General features: G+C 34.8%; 1 protein-coding gene across 1 annotated transcript; it reads left to right on the forward strand.

Moving 5' to 3' along the window:
- The first annotated feature begins 107 nt into the window (after positions 1 to 107).
- On the forward strand, positions 108 to 21429 carry LOC137930575 (uncharacterized). The gene is made up of 26 exons (XM_068773867.1): positions 108 to 218; positions 403 to 622; positions 2099 to 2253; positions 2999 to 3118; positions 3816 to 4098; positions 4709 to 4790; positions 5715 to 5886; positions 6624 to 6730; positions 7270 to 7402; positions 8247 to 8410; positions 9127 to 9294; positions 9469 to 9535; positions 10836 to 11006; positions 12080 to 12268; positions 12896 to 12972; positions 13041 to 13311; positions 13691 to 13927; positions 14595 to 14768; positions 15298 to 15441; positions 16066 to 16181; positions 17629 to 17748; positions 18799 to 18931; positions 20121 to 20258; positions 20939 to 21060; positions 21136 to 21258; positions 21330 to 21429. Exons 1-26 carry the CDS (start codon positions 108 to 110, stop codon positions 21427 to 21429), a joined length of 3897 nt encoding a protein of 1298 aa, XP_068629968.1.
- The last annotated feature ends 26 nt before the right edge of the window (positions 21430 to 21455 follow it).

Here is a 21455-nt window from a genome sequence, read left to right on the forward strand (position 1 = left end):
AGTTATTTTTTTTTACCAACATTAAATGTCAAATGTTTACATGTTTCAAGCTTCACTGAAATATAAACAGGTATTTAAATAAAATATTATCTTTCTTGATAGTACAAATGCAGAATTTGTCTGATGAAAGTGTTTCTGAAATTAAATTTGTAGACTTTGGAAGTATTGCTGTTGATACTGTTGCGGAAAAATGTGTTTTAATACAAAACACAACAAATGTGAGTGACCTATTTCAATATACAAACTTTCTTCTAAAAAATATTACGCATATAATCTCAAAATTTAAATAATGTAAAGATGTCAATTTTATTTAACTGAAAACGTTTAACATTTCCGTTTGATTTCGATCATAAATACAGAATTTATTTTCCTACTTTTTTATAATCCTTTTATATCTTTTAGCGGCATCTTACGTACAGAGTATCGCTTTTGTATGTATTAAATACCATAGATCAAGTTTTTAAAGTTGCGATCACTTCGATCCCTGTAAAACCACAAGAATGTGCTGAAGTAAGCATTACTTATAAACCTAATGTGGTTGGACTTTCGTATACGGAATATTATATCGTTGACGATAATTATGGAAATAGTTATAGATTAACGGTTACGGGAAGTTGTTTTGGCAAGTATATTATTTTTATACATCGTTATTTTAGTTATAGAAGGCAGAGGAAGTAAAAGTAAACATAAAAGTAGAAGGTTTAAGTTCATTAGATACTTTCGGGTTAAAATTTCAAAAATAGACGCTATGCCGTATATTAAAAAGGCAAATAATTTCTTTTAAATTTATTTTACAAAGCAGTTGTTATTACTCGATTTTTTGAGAATACAAGTTTATTGGATCGATTAACTCTTATTACAGAAATGTTTTTAATTAAATGAAGAATTTTAATTAAAAGAAAGAATAAAAAATAAAAAAACAAGTTGAAAAGTATACTATATAAAGTAATACTTATATATATATAAGTATTACTTTATATTTATTGTACATTCAAAATATGTCTAAAAAGAAATTTGTATTTCAAATCTTGAGATGTCTCGTTTAGCCAATAAATACTGGCAAAGGGAAATTTTTTTTTCCTACTGAGAGATGTTTGCAGGGCTTTGTTCAGCCATTTCTTTCATTAATAACTTTCGGGGACATAGTAATATAATCTGCAGATATTTTCGCAATTATCCGATAAAACTATCTACATACATATAACACTACATACAAACTGCATACGTATAAAACTATATACGAACTATCGAGAATCTGAATGTTAAACTCGTTTAAAGAAGTCTAAGCTAAGCTGCTTTTGCGTCATGCCAGCTAAAAATTGTAACAACCGATATTGAACCATTTTATCGTCCAATTGCTGAATCACGAGTTCCTTACATCGACAGAATAATTGGCTTGCTGTCAGACGACGGACTTCGAGCAACGACTGAGGTGCAACATGACTAACTAATACGCTACACGACTGTGGGAAACCTCAATATTATTCCTGCATATAAATAGGGCCATTTAACTCTGACAAAACATTAATCCGTAATAGCGTTTCATATAGAACAATCAAGCGGTTTACTTCACATAAGCCTTTATTTTATTTAGGATAGAGCACCTCTCTCTCTATTCCTAAGGTTCTCTGTATCCAAAAAAGTAAAGCTATAAATTCAAACGATCTAAGTTGATATTGATATTAATATTTGGCGTAGAAATTACGTTACAGTAAGATCCGCCCGCCCAGAGGCTTGTAGCACCCACACCAGAAGCTACATGCCTTTCGTACAACTGTTAATCTACAGACCTGATCGTAGTCGACTTCCTTAGAACAACCATCTTGTCTAATATGCGACTCACCTTCAAGACGCTACGATCATAAACGTCACCACAACAATTGGCATGCATTGCGATACACCCCAGTGTTGTCCGAAACCTTTGTGATATTATTTCCAAGTGTGTATAAAGAATTACACATTATAATTTTTCCATACAAGTATTCCGCTTGGAACAGCCATTCGGCTTTCCTCGCACACGTACATTTTATTTAGGGTAGAGAAAATCTTTACTCCGAATGGTCAAGAAAAACTTTAATGACAAAAAAATTCCCTACAGGGCCCAAAGTATCATTGAGCAAGAAAAAAATTACGTTCAAGATTTGTAAAAATGTATCGGACCAAAGAAAAGATACAATCAACATTGTCAATAAGACTGATGTCGACACTACTTATCAATGGCTTATTCCATACAGCGGCCAAGGTTTCTTTCAAGTAAGTATTAATTTACAAAATAATACACTATTCAGTACGCAATGAGTTTTAATATTTGGCGTAGTTCCTGTCATTTAATGTGGCACGTCGGCAGAAGAGTAAACATTCGGTTTTTGACTGTGTTCGATTTTGTAGTGTTGACAGCTCACGGTGCTTGTATTATAATAGATATATTATGGTGAATAAAGCTATCAGAACCGAATTTAGCCTGATATCTCGCTGACGTTTTATCATCATCACATAAGATGATAGGCACCTACAGCAAGGGTCTTGTGCTGCCTGCATCAAGCGTCGTGCTAAATGCAATACTGTATTTTATAATCTAGTGCGTAATGTCACAGCAGCAATGGTAATTTTTGCATTGCGGGTGGCGGATGGTTGAACTTTACACGCATTTTATAAAGACAAGTGGGAAGGTTCAGGTTTATTCTAAGACATCAAGGAACAAGATCGACGCTGTTGAAACGACAGTCATTTACAAAACGCTATAGTATTTGAAAAAAGCGTCAAAAAAAACTGAGTTTTAGCAGATAGTCTGGCATCTAGATATTCTCCACTGAAAAAAAAGCTCGCCAAAATATACGACCTTTAAGGAGTTTACATACCTTGATTTCAAATATTAAAATTTTTGTAACATACTTCACATTGTTATGATTTGTATATGTTTATCATTGACCATTCCTGAAATAAAATGCTGATTGTAATCGTGTTCGGTGATATATAAACTAAATCAAAATTATTACAGATTTCGACCGGCAACTGCGGATTGATAAGAGCTTTTGAAATTATTACTACTACTATCGCTTTCACTGGTACAGCTCTTGGTGTTTACACCGCTGAATTAGTTTTTTTAGTGTTAAATCAGGTAATGATTATTTCTTTACATGAGCCTTCCTCGATGTTAAAAAAGTTCTACAAATTATTACAATTTTTATTAGTCCTAAAATTCTAAACCAGCGTTTTAGCAGCGGCCACTAAAATACGAGTATTTGTAATCTAATACTATATATAAGTTAAGGTTTATAATTGGCTTTTAGTTCAACTATATTATGTATTATAGTAGGATTGGCATGTTTAAATAGTAGCGTGCAGGCTACATAGCGCGCAAAATAGATGGCCATTGGAGCCTAAGATTCTGAAGTAGAGACCATGAACCGGGAAGCGAAGCGAAAGATGTACGCCGACAAGATGTACAGATGACTATGATAACCAGGTCCAACGTCAAAGACCTAAAGGTCGCCGACAGATGCTGGATGCAGGGTTCTTTCAACCGATGATATTGCACATCTAAGAGAAAGCATTTTTCCGATAGTAGACGTCCTATGGCTGAAATGATGATCACAATGTAAATAAAGTTTCACCCAAAAAGAATGATATAAACGCGCTAGTTCGTGACTAGTGATATTTGCGTCCGTCTAATGGAAAAGTAGAAATTTTTCTTAAGAATTGTTGAAAATTTTAAAATGCAATCAAGTAACTAGTAACAAATTGTTTTCTTTTCCATCTTTTTCAAAGGTACGAAATTTCTAACGAAATGAAAGATATTTTTTTTAAACTTTTAGGAGCCTTTATTTGTAAACGTCGTTGCAACTGTGACGTTAGCCGGCAACGTTACGTATAACGTCGACGATCACATATTCGAAAAACATTGGAAACGCAAAAGCCGTTACAGTCACTTAATGGAGAACAGTCTTAATCGTTTGACTTACATACCCTCAGCATCTGTATTTGAACGATATCTCGACTTTGGCATGGGAAGCGTTATAGACACCGGCATGAATATTTCACAGACGCTTTGTGTTACTAATCATGAACTTGTCGAAGGATATATTCAGTGGATACCAGGTTAGAGTAGTCAACCTACTAATTTAGGTCGTAAGATATCCACAGCGTGATATTATTCCCCCATACAGATTTCCAATTTAACCAGTGTAAAATGGTCTGGTTCTTAGGTGGTATTTTTTTGACCTAGCTTACACTGGTGCCCAAAAGGCATTTGCATATACTACAAGTTCGAGGGGGCAGGGCGCAGAGAGTGCTTTGCTTAAACATGGTTAAGGTAGCGATGCTCGATAATTGCCTGGAGAACTTCGACACAGGCTGATATACCTACAAAAGTCTTACCAAATTAGGTGAAACCTCTTCGATTGTTAAGGCAAACGCACCCTAAAATGACCGATAGGATTTTTACTCGCCGGGATATATTCTTATACAGGAATGAAGTAGAAAAGAAAGAAGAGCTACTCTAAAGCATTATTATTATTACAGTATCGACGGAACTCTTTACGATGTTATTCCCACAGATATATAAATAGTAATGTATGCACTTCGTATCAAACAACCCTAAAATTTACTTCACATAACAATGTCTCATCTCAATCATGATAGAGAACCCTGCTTATAAAAACATTTTGATATAGGCTCAAACATTTTTTTTAATTTATATTATTTACAGATCCCGATAACATATTCATGGTGGATCCAATTGACGCACTTATTCCATCTAATGAATCCAGATTGTTTACCATTCGGTTCAGGTAAATTATCGTAAGAATGTTATAATTTGCGTCAGTATGCCGCTTATTAGAATAAAATGTTGTGTTACGTAATGCGCAATACATTACATCTAGCAAATAATACGTTTAACGATATATAACTTGATAGAGTAATCATGCTTATGCTATAAATAAGAAGTAATTGTAATGAAGTGCAATAGGTATTATAACTAATTGTCCTCTGCACGCTTCGCGTGACCTACACTTTTTTATGGGTGTTATTTCATAAAACCTTATTTTGTTAATTTTTAACATACCAAAAAAAATGTTCGGGACAAGTATAAAACTTGTCCTATGTATATATAAATATGTTTGTAGATATTCATTTTTTAATGAAAGCCCTTCCATCCACCTTTGCGAGTAGAATTTCATAAAATTCGTTCCGTTCTGAAGTCCACTTAGCAAAAGAAATATTTCTACCAAATTTCAATTATCTAAGCCTTGTGATTCCAGAGACGTCATGACGAGTCAATCCATAGATACATAGTACATAGATAGGTTATAATAAATGTAGTTTTCAATTTAGCCATCGGCAATTATAATAAAAAAATATACTAAAAAACTGTCCGCATATAAACGATTTGTTCTTCGGTTTCTTTTGTAAAATGTCTTCTATTGGTAGACATACGTTTTCATCATAGATTTTCATAGAACCAGTAGGAAGCTGCTTGCATCTGGCATCTTCCGTCGACCTTAACATATCGACATTCCATCTCTATAGGGGGGCGTCCTTCGTTGCGGATGGTCATCTGTCTAGAACTTTAAGGCCTCAGCGGCAGTCTGTTCCGCGAGTTTCCTGGCTAGGGACAGACCTGCCCAATCTACTTGTCAATGTATTAAAATAAAGTTAGGTTAGCAAGGCATACCAAATATAGAAAGTAATAATGTTAAATATACGTTTCATAGACCGAAAATTGGAAACGACGCATACGGCTACTTGCTTTGCGGCGACTATCAACATAAAATTGCAACGGATGATGACGTTAAGTTTAAACACACATGGTTTCGCATACCGTGCATAGGTAACACTTGGTCTCCGTGCACTGAATGGACCTCAGCTTGGGATTGTCCTATCGAAGTATGTATTGTATATAGTAATTCCTTCTTTAATCTGTGAAATATTAAGAAAAATATACCAAACGGATACCTGGTAGATGATACTTTCGAAGTCAAGTTCGATGTTATAGACACTTTGTATATATGTTTAAATAAATAAAGAAATATCTGTAAATAAATAAGGTGCAGTCCTTTCACGACAAGAAATTAGTGAATCATTAATTTCTGCAGGTCTAGAAGATATACAACGGATTATTAGGATCGATTTTATTGGTTATAGAGCATGATTCGATCGTCAGATAATGATAATTCAGTATAGATACTACTTAATGCAACAAACAGTCACCCAATTGCTAGCCTGCGAGTCCCGACTGTCATTACTTATAAAGACAAGAGAACTTCAAGTAAAGCTTAAAGGGCAACAGGACACCGCGTTGACAAACGTCGACACGCGCCTATGGGAACCCTTCACGGTGTTATTTCCACTGGTGGATAAATAGGCGTGTAATTATATCAATACGAGCAATAATAGTATGGAGAACCATTCCCGACTCCTAAAGTAATCTACACCTTAAACTTCATTTTTTATAACCCTCTGACTGCAGATGTAACATTTCATTAATTTTTTGAAAACATGCAATGTTCTTTACCCAATAAAATGACAAGATTCCTGTCATATAATCTAAATTGTGCTTCCGTGTTTACAAGCTAGTAAGTAAAATATATTTTCTTAAAAGTAATTGTGTAAACATGCTTTAGGTAACTTTACCGCCAACAGTACCAGCAAGGACGACCTTCACAAACTTTATGCTTTCGAATAAGTTGGAGATACCGATGTATTTTAAATTTCAAGCGCCGTTTAAAACGTAAGATGTAGTTACTATGTTTCTTTTCCATTTATTACTAAAAATAACACATTTTATATATTTTATACGTGTGTTTGTAATGATGGCTTTGTTTGTTGATTTACTCTCTTACCCAACGATTATTTCTCTAAAAAATAAGTATTTTATTTCGTACATTGCGGGAATAATCATATATACATAATACATACATAGGTGTCGTCCCTTGGTGAATTGGTGAAGGTTTCGTATCACATTGATAAAGTCGTCCTATATAGCATGAGATCTAGATCAGAATCGTCTGATAAAGTCAATATTATAGGCTACATATTAGATTAGCGAGATGATATGGATCAACTGCGCTGGCACGCTATAATAATTGAATGAAACTTGTATTGAGACCGTGAATCTATAAATGGATACATTAGATTATGTGATGATCGAGCTATGAATGCTGCAGACTAAATGACGTTACCTTAGTGATAGAGAGAGATTATGCTAAATGATGTGCCCTCTTTGTAAAGACAGTTTGATAATTATATTCTATTTGTTAATATTTGCAGAAACTTTGTCGTTATGCCAATGTGCGGTATAGTGCAGGGACGCGGTTGGCAGATAATATCGGTGGCCCTGGAACCGATGTCGTTTGGCGAATATTACGAGTCGTGGGATTTAAATATAAATAGAGCCCATAAGGTAATTTCGAAAATAGTAGGCGTTTGAAGTGGCGGTTAGCAGAGCTCATTACTCGTGCAACCGGAGCGCCTTTGGGGCTGAAAGCTTCTCAAGGAGCGACCTCTAGCCCGGTGTGGGCAGGTCCACCACTAAGTGGATTGAGGACATGGTCAAGTCCGTGGAAAGTCGCTAGACGCGGGCAGCGCCAGACCGGTCATTGTAGTGATTTTTTGGGAAAAACCTTTCCTTAGCAGTGGGCGTCTATCGGTTGACATGTTAATGATGAATATGTACATATTTTTTATATAGAACAGTTACATAACTTAGATAATTAAACCTGCCTATTTAGCATATTTAATGGAATCAGGCGTCACCTTGCGGAATGCCATCCTGAGTAAGAAAAGGACCAATATTTAGCCACTTCCGCACATGCAGTGGTAGTCTTGCAACAAAGTGCACCGCCCGCCAGCCCGCTGACAAATGCGCATGCGGCAAACAATGCGAACTACACAACTACCGTCAAATCACTCAACACGTGTTTCACCCCTCCACGGGGCATCTTCAGGAGTTATGTTACACCAATTAGTGCCAAACACAGAGTTAATCACTCTAAAATTTTTATTACATGTTGCTTTCTGTAAACTGTAGATTTTGCTGATAATATTAATTGAAGTACCTCCAGTGACTAGTGTTTTTCTCTGTCCACGGTTGCGTCAATGCGGTCTGTATAATGAATGAATTTATTTTTAATTGATCTGCATTGACATAACTTTTGTAGTTGTCTCCGAACATTGTCTACGTATGATCGGGGTGATTAGTGTTTTAATGAAATATTTAAAAAAGAAAAATATTTTGTTAATATTAGGCGAGGGTTTCCCTATGTGGTAATGCAGAGGGGAGTCAAATAGACGTGATGTCCCATGGCTACGACCCGTCTGTTCACGCCATGTACGAGTTTCCACCTACAATTACTGGATGTACTAATTACTGCACTGCCTATCTTCACAATTTGACTAGAATGGAAATTCAGTTAGTAGAATGATTTCATTATTTTACTTTTATAATAAACTTTGCAGGGGTACATAAACAACACGTTACAACCAGTATTTTTTTACTAGTCAACATCGTAACGAATATCTACATTAATTACCTTTAACAGTAAAAAAACACCAAAATTAAAATATCATGTATGAAATACAAAGATAACAATTTTGTTTTTGTATTTATTAATCTTGTATCCTCACGTTCACTAATATTGATAAGTGTCACAAAGATTTGAAAAAGCCATAACGTTAGGTCATGTTTTAATGAATTTGATAAATTGTTTTTATGAACTTTTTTTTAAGTAACTAGCCTTATATTTTTAATTATTCACATTAATTCCGTCTTTGGATTATTAATTTTTATAGTGTATAGAATTGTACGTCAAGGGAGAAATGCTAGAAAAGTTTTAATTGACATCATTCAACTTAAAATAATACTAAAGAAGTTCCAAATGCATCCTGAGTTTCAAGTAATTTTAACCAGTAAAAACTCTTTGCCTAGTGGTATGATTTTCTTACCAGCTGTCGAGCAGGTGTCATCACCTGTTGCTAAGTGAACTATCCATAACTGTATATAAATCTTATACTCGTTTATTTTCTAATCTAATATATTAATAGCCCTAGGAGTTCTGCTTATGTACAATTATCTGATTTATTTGGTTTTTGAATTAGGGGATTTTTAATTTTATTGTGATTTTACAGCATGAGAGTTCTTAACAACGCAGATTGGCTAGGAGCAGACAACGGCGGTGCTATAGTTCTCCCTCCAAGAGAAATAGTCCGGTACCATTGGTGGTTCTTCCCTAAGGTGCCAAATAAAATATACGGAACCACTATATGCTGTACATGCATTTGCCTGATCGATGGGAAGTATGTTAAATTATATTTTAATAAATAAACGGTCGCATTACTTTAATTACAAATGCTAAGTACAGTATAGTATTAGACATATGTATAAAGAACTTAAATATGTTTAAAAGATGTGTTAAGGTATAATCTGCTAATATACCATTAGATTGTCTAAATATTCATTAACTTTTTTAGACCAATTGGCGATCCATCAGAAATATTTATTAATATCAATGGATTTTCGGAGCTACCGGATTTACGAGTAAGTTATCTTTTCGATTTTGTTATTTTTTTTAATAAAAAGGTGGAGTCTAAGATTTTATGATTAAATTACTTCTAAGGGATTTTTTGCGTCATGTTTAAAGTTTTTTTTTATAATTTAGGTGTGTTTTTATAAACTATCATAAGAACTGTAGAAATGAGTTTAAGAATTATAACGTAAAATTCTGCACATATTTTCGCTCGCTGTATTTAGAAATGAAATATAATGTCATTTACTTCAAGCTATTTTAAGTACTCAAACTGTATTGTAAACTTTAAAAAAAACACTACGCAAATTGACTGCAGTATATAGAGTAATTGGTTATTTACCAATAACCAATTACTCTTTAAAAGAGTGAATATATAACAGTTAAGTAAGAAAAGGACCAATATTTTGCCACTTCCGCACATGCAGTGGTAGTCGTGCAACAAAATGCAACGCCCGCCAGCGCGATTAAACTAATCGATGTAACATAACTCCTGAAGATGCCCCGTGGAGGGGTGAAACACGTGTTGAGTGATTGAACGGTGGCAGTTGTGTAATTCGTGGCTAAATATTGGTCATTTTTTTACATAGGATGGATTTCCGTAAGATAACGCCTGATTCCATTAAATATGTATAAAAGTTGTCTACAAAGTTTTAAAGCTTTAACTTTTAATCTAAAATATATATTTTTATTGGAATTTGACATGTCAATTATTTGTGACTGTACAAAGTTTGCAGGGATAGACACTAAACAATAATTAACTTTAATATGTTTACTACATTCAAATTTGTGAGCACTTTTTCTTATTTCATTCACATTACCTTACTTATTATTTCTAACATTAATTTTAGGATACGATGTAATAATAATAAATCTTTCTTTTTCATTGCATACAAATGACTTAAAATTAGTAATTTTATAGATAATAGTTTTATTAATTTTATATTAAACTTGTATGGATCACCTCGCGGTAAAAGCCTCTTTCAAGGCTGTCCATTTTTCTTTATCTTTGGCAAATTAGACCCACCCGTAACCTGTCGTAGCTACGATCTCGTCAGCCCATCTGTCATTAGGTCTGACTATCGCTCTGGTACCTCGTGGTCCCGTTCATTTTATAAGTCTTTGTGTCCACCTGTTATCAGCGAACCTCGATACGTAACCTGCCCAGCTCCACTTTTAATTAAACACATTGATTGAAATCAAATTAGCCATACATTCACCCCTTTAAAGCTATAATCACTCTTTATACTGTTTTCTCTGCATTCGTACCGTAAGTTAAAGTAATTTTGACCATATATTTTTTTTCATATTAAGGTAATCCCGAAGACAAAAAACTTCAACGACGTCCTAGTCGGCGAGAACGTTACATTTACAGCCACGCTATATAATTACGGCTCGTGTTTTTTTACCTCTAAACTGTACTACGATATTGATGGAATGGGAGATGATTATCACGGCGACAAAGTTGATATAGATTGTGCTATTGTAAGTTTATAAAATTATTGATTTAACACTGTTATTAAGATACAAAAGTTCTCTTTCAGGGGGTTCTTAGGTCTGCCACAATCGCCACGATGACCGGTCTTACGCGTGTCTGATCTAGCGACTTCCTGTAACCTTAACTATGTCATCAGTCCACTTGATCAGAAGGCTCGTGGTCCTCACTCGAAAACCTTTCGGCCCTAACAGCCATAGGTCGCACGAGCGATGTGCCCTGTACATTGCCGTTTTAAACAAACTATTCTTGGATCTACGTCGATGACTCTTTTGCGAATCTTCTCATTTCTGATTCGATCTCGCAGCGAAACTCCGAGCATTTCCCTCTCCATTGGTCTCTGGGGGTCCTTACGCCCGGTCCATCTAAGGGACGCGACCGCTTACATACTACTTGGAGTCATAATTTAAGCCACAGGATATTAACTGCCGGACATAAGCATTTCTCATACATGTCCAGAAGAATATGTAGGAAGTTTGCATCTAGCGTCTTCCGTGCTGTTCCGTAGTTTCCACTCCAGAGGCCATGGCCCCTAGCAGCCATATGTTCTGCGCGTACCCTGGCCGACCCACTGCCACTTCAAAATGCCAATCGGCTGTTAAAGTTTAATACAAGATTTAACTTTGGATTTATCATTAGCTAATGTTCTCTATATTGCCAAACAAATCTCTGAGAAGATATAGATAGAATTAATCACAAGAGTTCATATTAGTAACTATCTTCGTATATTAGTAAATATTTTTAATTCCTTTTGATTTATCTTTTGCTTTGTCTATGATACTTTGTATAAATACATTCCTCATACGTGTTCTAAGTTTCAAATGTGACGGAATGGTAAGTTTGTATTGCATGTTACATTATGCTTTTATTATGGATTGTATTTCGTATGATTTTGAAGTCTGTGTATCTCGAGGTATATTAGTCCAGCTGCGCTGAGGTAAGTTGGCTATCGGTGACAATTATGTGAATATCTCTTACAATTAATTACATCTTCATATATGATAGTGTCATATCGTGTGATAAATTGAAATAAAATATATTTTCGTTAATATATTATTTTTAGAATAGTCTAAAGCCTTCAAACTATTGCGAGATAAAGATATCAGTGACCCCAAAAGGCGCTGGTTCACGACAAGTAGACATTAGGTATACGGTTCTGTTCCGCACAGCGTACGGTGAGATCGAGGAAATTCAACCGGTGCGCAAATCCATTTGTACAATATGGTATGACGGAATTTATCCCACTATGAAGGTAAGTTACAACTTTTCTTTAAAATGTCGCCTAAACTTCACTATGTAAGCTCTTAATTTGGTTCAGAATACAAGGAATAAGTAACGAGTGATTTATTATACTTATGTACACCAATTTCCAACACTTACAATTTTGCATGGTGGAAAGAAATCTCCGTTTACAATTTGACCTTTTTGTTTTCAATTTTACCTATGTCATCAAATCGTTTTATGTCTTGTTAATGTACAATACAGAGTAAATAAATAAATGAACGAAAACCAAATGGTCGTGACTTTTTAATCTCCTTTTTGGTGTAATAATAAATAGTGTAGTAAAATTACGATAATAAAAGAAGGTAAAAGCATGTATTACTACGATAAGAAAAATCGGTATTAATGATCAAAGTATTAGCTATTTTTGTATTCCAATTCCCTGAGAAAAAAATGTGCTGATATATTGTGGAAATGTTCTGACTTATATTATATTCGGTTATTGAACCAGCGGGGAACGGATATTCTACTGAGTAAATGTCACTATCTATTACATTGGTAATTAACATGGATTTTGCACCCCGGGATATGAGGAGCTTTTACTCAAAATTGTAATGTTTTTCTAATATAACAGAATAATATTCAATTTTAATTGAAGGTGAAACGAACGATTTCGGTAAAATGTCCTATGATTTTGAGTAATCATTGTCTATGGAACATTACAAACGTGAAGGAGTAAGTATTTTTTTTAGGTATTTAATAATCATTTCTTCTGTTTGATACAAGTACTAATAATATTTTAGATTGAACAAAGCGTTAATGGACGTGAGACCTAATAAACCATTGGATGTGAATCTTTACACGCCGGACCTATGCATTAAGGCGGGACAGACGGAGTTTATATTTGTTCTGGGTTGCGTATACGCCGTCCACGTGCCTTGGAATATTCGTAGGAAGAAAATCTGTGATTGCCCCATGATAGAAGTTCAAATTGGTATTTCTACATACGAGATGAGACATACTTGTTTACACAGAAACTATGTAGAACTGACTCCGAGTAATGGAATCGTCACGGTAAATACTTCTGAGAAAATGTGTGCACAATAAAGTTGTTATTTGTTTATTTTAAATCTAGACTACAAATCTAACCAAAAAAAGCAGAGGTACTAATATATTAATGTATGAAATTTCTTTTTGTTAATCGGACTAAGTTCAATCATCATCGCTATGTGGAAGGGTCTCTGGAACGTTGTCAAAGAGGAGAGTAAAAGAAGCTCTTGTCCCAAGTAAATGTGTATCAGTTCCTAATAGCAGTAAACAGTCACTTGTATTTGCATCATTACCTATCCGTTCAGAAACAGTCTTGTTTGCTTTTTAATAGAAATGTATTTTTTAAATTCAATGTCAGTAAGTATATGAAATATAATATTTTACTATCGATAATATTTTTTAGCCAGATAACCCTAATCTTCTTTTCTTGAACGTGAATTACGGCTACGAAGGTCTTAATACGTTATGCTTCGTGCTTACTATGCCTAACCAGCGGATACTGAATATATTTGTCAATGTTTATGCACACTTGAATACTAAAGGCGTACTAGTACCGCTTAGACGACCGTTTGAAGAGGATTATTTGGCAGTGTTAGATTGTGGAAGGGTCCCCGTCAACAACTTGGATCCTGTAATACGGGTAATTTAATACAATCATTAGATATTTTCAACTGCCATTTTCTGTTATTTTTTAATAATTTCACATTCATGTTTACCTCTCCATTTTATTTTAAGTTGAAAAATCAGAAACAAGGCAATTATGATGTCTCTGTAGTGTTTTTTTTTTTTTATTAATTACTATCATTGTCGATAAATTCTACTAGTAACAGATTAAACAAGAATCAACGCAAGATCACGCCAAATTACAAGTTAAATAGTAATTAACACAATAAATCCATACGCAAAGCGCAAAAGAAAATCCGCACCGTCTAACGAGGGCCATTTAACAGATCGGTGTCCTTGAGAAATTCAGTCTGTACATTAATAGGTAGTAAATACGCTACGTGACAGTGGCAGGTTAAAACGCGCACAGAAAAGATGGGCACTGTGGTGGTAAGGTTATGGAATGGAGACAAAGGAGTGGTGAGCACAGTGGTATGACTTTCATCCGCAAGGTGAATACATGACCTTGTTCAGGTCGTCAGAATACGCTGGGTGCAGGCAGTTTCAAACCGTTCTTATTGAAATTTTACGTGGGATATCCATGTCCAGGAATAAACCTATTACGACTGAAACGATAATGATGAAATACATTACCGTATGTTCATTCAATAAAATTAAATTCTGTATTTCAAAATGGATTATAGATCATTTGGTTATACAACCCAACGGAAGTGTTCACAACATGGCGCTTATTGGGTGGGAACAGTCCAATGCCAGACGCGGCCCTTCGTTGCTTGCAATATTTCGCTGAAGTGCCGCCTTTGGACAAATTGGCTATACCATTCGCTTTTATGCCCACGGAGATGATTGCTTACGAGGTAAGGGTTTTTAAAATAGTAATATTATATTTATGCATTTCCCAAGTAAGAGAAATTTAATGAAATTAACATAATTTTTTGGGCTTATTTCGCTGTTTATTTTTCTATTTCATTTGTTATACCTTTGTCTATACTTCATAAAATTGTGAGTCTATTGTGAGTAGCAAAATTAATAAAATTTGTAAGAAATCCTATTAGTATGAATTGATAGGATTTTTAAATGATAATAAAGGTTGGGAATGAATTGCTCTACTACCGTGTTAAGATTTTGTAAGTGACAATAAAAACCGGTCCGATTTTTTTTTTGGGATCTTTTCAGACAAAGGTTTCTTTGGACCTTGGTTTATTTCTCATTTTTTGACAGAATATTGTTACAAATAAGTATAACAGTAAAAAAATTAAAAATATGCAATTTTCTTACCATCATTTTAACTGGCTTAGTTTTTAATGTCCAAAAAATATTGAAAAACGCTGTAAGTTAGTCTTTGGTTTAAAAAAATGCATCACCGTAGAGTTTTTGTTATTTTAGACAATATTCATGTGTTCATTCGGTTACGACGTTGTGAAAATAAGGGTACGAGGAGAAGGTGGTTTACCAAATTGCATCGAAACAAGACTTGATATTCCAGGTTATGTAGAGAAAAAAATACGTTCGGCTCATAGGAACAATGTTGTGAGTTGGTGTTTGCGTATTTGCTTATTTCGTATATTGTAACAATTATTTGTTTCCGTCGTCGTTTCCACCCATAGACGCCCACTACAAGACTTACATTTCCCCCAAAGATATCTACAGGGAATATACCATAATCGTCATGCTTGGCAGACGGGAGGGGGGGTCAGGGTTCACGATCGGTGTGATATTTTGGTAAGCAGAGGACGCTACTGCCCATCATATGCAATCTTTGTTTGTAAGCAGTGGCAATCCCATATAATTAAAGCACAAAGTGTAAATATTATATAAGAATATATCTAAAGAATGGAACCCGCGACATACGATCGCAAATCTCAGTCCTCTACCACTGGGCTACTACTGCTCATCTATAAAATTTATTTATTATTTGTTTTATTAATTCATAACAAAACACACGTACTAATTCTTGTATTTTGTACTAATTAAAAATATAACGTAAATGAAGTCTAAATTTTTAACGTCGTTATACTAAAGTTCATAGATTGTTAGTTTTTTTAATAACTTGTTTAATGGGTACTTCCTTTTTTCAATTTAATGATATTTCAATAATAACAAATCACCCGGATGATTAAAGGGAATATATTTTTATTACTAATCTAATTACAGGTTTACCTCTCAAAGGACCATATAACTCTGCCAATAATACCAACCCATTCGTTGTCTAGGGATATTATAGCAATTTGTAACGACACGGACCATCAAATGAGGTTTATCTGGCTACCGTGAGTATTACAGTAACCGTGTTCTGTAATATTTAATTATTTGTTTATTATAGTGCTACTGAAACCGCTGTACCGCGCCTTGAGAAGAGGTGGGAGCCGAGGCAGTTAGACCGATCAAACGGAGCGGCTGCCCGCATAGCTAAGGCGTGGTATAGCAGTTTTGGTAGCATGTGGACCCCGCAAGCTAAATTAAAACAAAGTGGAAGGCATAAAGTTAACATTAACATCGACGTAAGTAGTTCGATAATACTGTCGAACAACAGACACCTTCAACCTGCATGACAGTGTCCATCATGCAATATTGGTGAACAATCACAAAAAAAAAATACTCAACGAAATATTTTAAGTGGGTGGATGCCATTATACTGAAAATCAGCTTCTATAATATTGAGCTCTTCTGGCTTAGAAGTTAAAAACTTTGGGTGTAGAAAAATCCCTCAAATCCTATTGAAATATAAGACTTTTGTGTAGAGTAAACTGCATGAACGTTCCACACGAAACTCTATTACGAAATGCTTGTTTTGGCTGGTTATATTCGATTTGGGGTAAACGCTGTTAGCCGTTTTGGTTAATATCAGAAAAAAAATCACAAAAAAAATTAACACCAGATGCGTCGCCTGACGTATTGTATTGACTAATTGTTGTCTACTCGGTGTTCAAAGAAAGGTGTGATCTTTTTCTACGAAGACATTTTAGCTGAATCGATATATATGTTAAAAGAGTATCGATTTGAGTCGCCGACGCGTGTGATACTGCGTCGTACACGGACACCGGTCCGCGCGCCGTGAGACTTAAGCGGGCGATTTGTATTGGCAAAGCTACACGGGTATTTATATAACTGCGGGAATAGTATGAAGGGTACCTAATGTCGCGTGACGCATGAGTTATAGTCCTGTTACACTTTAGCCGTGACTCGAAGTCAGTCGCCTGTCAACAAGATTATTTTCTCGATGCTTCAAGTGTAAACGCAGTCTAGACATGCAGGTTATCGACTAGCGATAACATACGTTCGTTCAAGTGTGACAGCTAAATTTTCATAACGTATACGAATGATCGCCGTAAATAATCTAAAGTGAATATTAATATGTTTAAATGAATTTTGTCAATTAGCAATAGTAACGTTAATTGTTTACTGAAGTGCTGATCATTGTTAAGTCTTAAATGTAGACTTTTTATAATCAATTCTTCATCATCATTATTATGTCTCGCGATAGACCCACTGTAAATCATAGGGCTTCCCCATCGATTGCCACAATCCGACCGGCCTTGCGTTATCCGCATTCAGTGACTTCCCGTAACCTTACTAAGTCGTCAGTCCACCCGGTGGCGGGCTTCACGCTGCCGATTCTTAATGCTATGTTATTCATCTGATGCTAAATGTTGTTATCCACTTAATTTAGATTAACGTTAATAGCTAGTGTTGACTTGGAATTTAAATGTCTTACAGAGAGAGAGTAGCAAACATAATGAACATAGTTATAACTCCATGGTGGGGCATGATTGAGCCGAAATCAGTGGAATGGATCACAATGTCTGTTTACACTCTACAAGAGCCAGCTACGTTCACGTATGATTAATATCTTTTTATTGGTTTTGGGGGAAATCTCTAAACTTCTGGACGTTCAAGATATCCTGCTTCAGGGGGAAGAACAGGGTTATATAGTTTTTCTACCATCTAAAATTACTATGTTGGTCTGTGAGAATTATTTTGATACAGTCCCTTGTATTATGCGGTTTTGAGTAGCCCATCCCAAGGTATGCCGTTGTTCACGCTATCTTTGAAACCATCGTTGTGATTTCACGAGGGTTCAAGATCAGTCGAGCCATCGTCCGTGTCAGAATCGCTGAAGCTAGAGGGAGTTAAGGCCTATCTTAATATTCGCGACTCCAAAGTGCCCATTTTTGGTAGTGAAACACTATTGAATGACCCTTAAGAGACGCGCACCTGCGCTGTTGTCTCTGAGCGAAATCTATTAACGATTATGTTATCTCGTATCAACTAGAATAACATGCTCTTACAGAAAAATGCGAGATTAGCGATAAGCTATCTCAGGTATCTCATACTTTAAGGTATAAAGATACAAAAGGTATCATAAACGTACATTTGTACAAATAAAAATATGATTTTGATGTTAGCTATAAATCTACTGAATGATTGGATATAGGTTGTAAAAGTATTAAAGGGGTAAAGGTATAGCTCATATGCCAGCAAAGTTTTAAAGCTTTTACATCTATTTTCTGAAATTTTATTCTTTCTATTGAAATGTATTATGTTAACTTTGAACAGTACAAAGTATGCAGTAACAAATAGTAATCAATAATTAATTTTAATTTGTTGTAATCAGGAGCAGAATAGGATTTACCATATATTGACAGCAAACGAGCTACATATTTAAAGCTTTTACACCGATAACAAATTACACTGTATATTTATCAATTCCCTTAATTCTCCAGAATTTGTTAACAAATTACGTTACTTTTTTAATACTAAAATGAACATTTTAAACAATCTTTCAATATGCGTTGATCTACTTTTATATTATGATTACTACATATATTATTTTTGTGACATGGACAGCTATTTAATTTAATAATCTTTTCCCAAAAAATCTGTCAGTACTGTAGTGTCATGTGAAGTTTTGGACTTAACCGAACGACGACGATATCACCGCAACGAGCATTTGCGAAAAACTAAGATAGAAAAATGCAACCAAGAATTCATAATAACAGAAGAAGGGATCTCGCATCCTGTAAGAACATTTAACATTTTATTAACAAATCATTATAGATTCTTTAAAATAGATGAATATGTCATCTATTTTAGTATCTCTATTGGTGTAACGACTGACAAAGGAAGGTATTTTATGAGAAATACTGATAACTTTGCTATGGTATCTTCGGAGATATATCTTGGAAGAAAATGTAGTGACCATAATCCAAAATATAGAGCCGAAATGAGTTTGCGGGCCCGGTTCTGGAAGCTAATATAAAAAATCCAGCGAACATCACTACAAAAAGTCGCCATGGGCGAGGAGCCATAGTCCTATTGCTCTTCAGCCGTTGCATATGGTTTGGTGTCTGTCAACAAGACATTTATTTTGGCGTCAGTTGGGACTCGCCTAATAGCAAGCGGCTGTTTGAGGTTGAGCTTCCTATAGCTGCCACTTAAACCTTCATAAGGTTCGGGTGGCAGCTACATGGTGTATACTTGTCAGCAAAATGCTCGGTGGTCAACAAAGTGTGTAAAACCTAATTCTGACTACCCACAATTAGAGTTAATGATGGTGGAATTGGAATGAAATGTAAATGAGGGTGGAATTGTGATATAAGTTGTCTTAGTTCATCAAACTCTAAATATGTTGTATTTGTTGTCTGATGTAGCTGTAGTGATATTTTATACGTGTGCAGTCATGTATTTGATTTGGGTGCGCAACTATGCATTACGCCATGGATTCTGTGTTCCTTACTTATCTATACCTTACTTTAAACAGGATAGAGCCGTGCTCAATAAGAAGTTGGTGTTTAAGAGTAAAAAATTTTACGGAAGGAGAGGGTTCTCTATCCTAATTGAAATGAAACACTGATGTGTTACGTAAATGGCATAGCTGTTCCCTACGAAGTGCTTGTGATAAGAAAATTACGTGGCTATAAATTACGTGGCTATAATATAATACACAGGAATAATATCACTAAGAGTTTCCACATTATATACTTTAGGCATATATTACAATTACTATAATACTTTAGGCATTACTCGAAGTACATCGAGTCATTCTATTATTACGTAGGTCTAGTATTTTTTTATAAAAAAATATTGTCTTTATTTTACCGGATACAAAGATAGATACTTGTATTCAGTATTATTTATCGTAATAGCTATAACATGAAATACAAAGTAGCATAATACAATCTTTAACAGGTTGTCTTTAATATTTTCAGGGAATTAATGACAGTCCCCCATACGTGTTAGATATTGAAAAACCGCAACCGTTCTATCTATCCATGTCTGTGTCGATATCTTCTAAAGGCCAGCGCGATGGTTATCCCCGAATGCTTATGAAACAAATGTGGGAACAGGTACCATATTTATTTACATTGTACTCTAAACTTGTCCGTATCGCTTGAATTAGTTTTTTTATATTTTGACAGTCATTATTATAATAACAGTCAATCGGCATAAATAGCATAGCAGCTTAGTAGTACAATAGTAGCTTACATAGCAAATTAACTGCCTACTTAGCAGTACAAGAGCTTAAACAATGTTTAAAAGTTTATTTAGCAGAGCACCTGCTAAATAGCATAGCTGCTATAAAAGCTGATGTTTTGTGCAGTTTCAAATATTAGATTTGGTGTATCGATTGTAATTATAAAAATACAATTACATAAACAAAGTCGTCCAACCAAACATTGAAGTGACTTATAATTTAATCTAAATTAAATCGATGTAATAGAGACTGAAATCGAATCAGGAATGAGAAGATTCATAGATGAATGGAAGTAACAGATATACCCCAGCGGATTCGTATGTTGAAGGTGCAGTGGCCCATATAACGTACAGAACTAATGGCTGCTGGGGCCTAAAGGTACTGAATTAAAGCATAAGGTGGACAGGTGATTTTGTTTGGTGTAGTCGGAAAACTAGGAACGCAGGCCGGTGAGGTCGTCTTACCGCCCACCGCAGTGGACGTCTTACAACTAAAAAAATGTATTACAAATAATAAATCATATTAGATTACTTTGAATACATTTCTTTCTAGACTCCTTCATATGATTTATTGTCAACTGAAATGCATTTACACGAAGGAGGTAAGGAACTGACAACGAGCGGCAATAACATGACTACAAGTGATGTCATTAGAATAATTGAAGGGATATTGTGGTACGTATAATGTAATATTGTTTCAATGTAGGTATATAGACAGTTAGTGCATTTATATTAAAATTTGTTTTTTAGGGATGCGCTTCATAGTAAAATGTTCAAATACCACATTAATCATTACTCGAAAGAAGATTTACCTACTTATAAACATTTAGTTAAAGCTATTGAAAGTGAATCGAAACCGAACTTCAGCAAAAGGTAATTTTTTTATTCTTTTATAATTCAGTCATACATTTTAGCACATCACTAATGAATTTTATGTTTTTTAGGATTACATCGGGTATATGCGACGCTATTGTTAACAAAGCTGTATTCAATGTATATAATTTAAATTCAAAATCTACTATATCCATTTTAGAGGCTGAATAACCCTTTGTTCCAAATACACGAGTAAA

This window comes from Battus philenor, unplaced genomic scaffold (assembly GCF_028537555.1).
Source record: "Battus philenor isolate CCGP_79_NKW_IND1 unplaced genomic scaffold, ilBatPhil1.0.hap1 SCAF_6, whole genome shotgun sequence".
NCBI lineage: Eukaryota > Metazoa > Arthropoda > Insecta > Lepidoptera > Papilionidae > Battus > Battus philenor.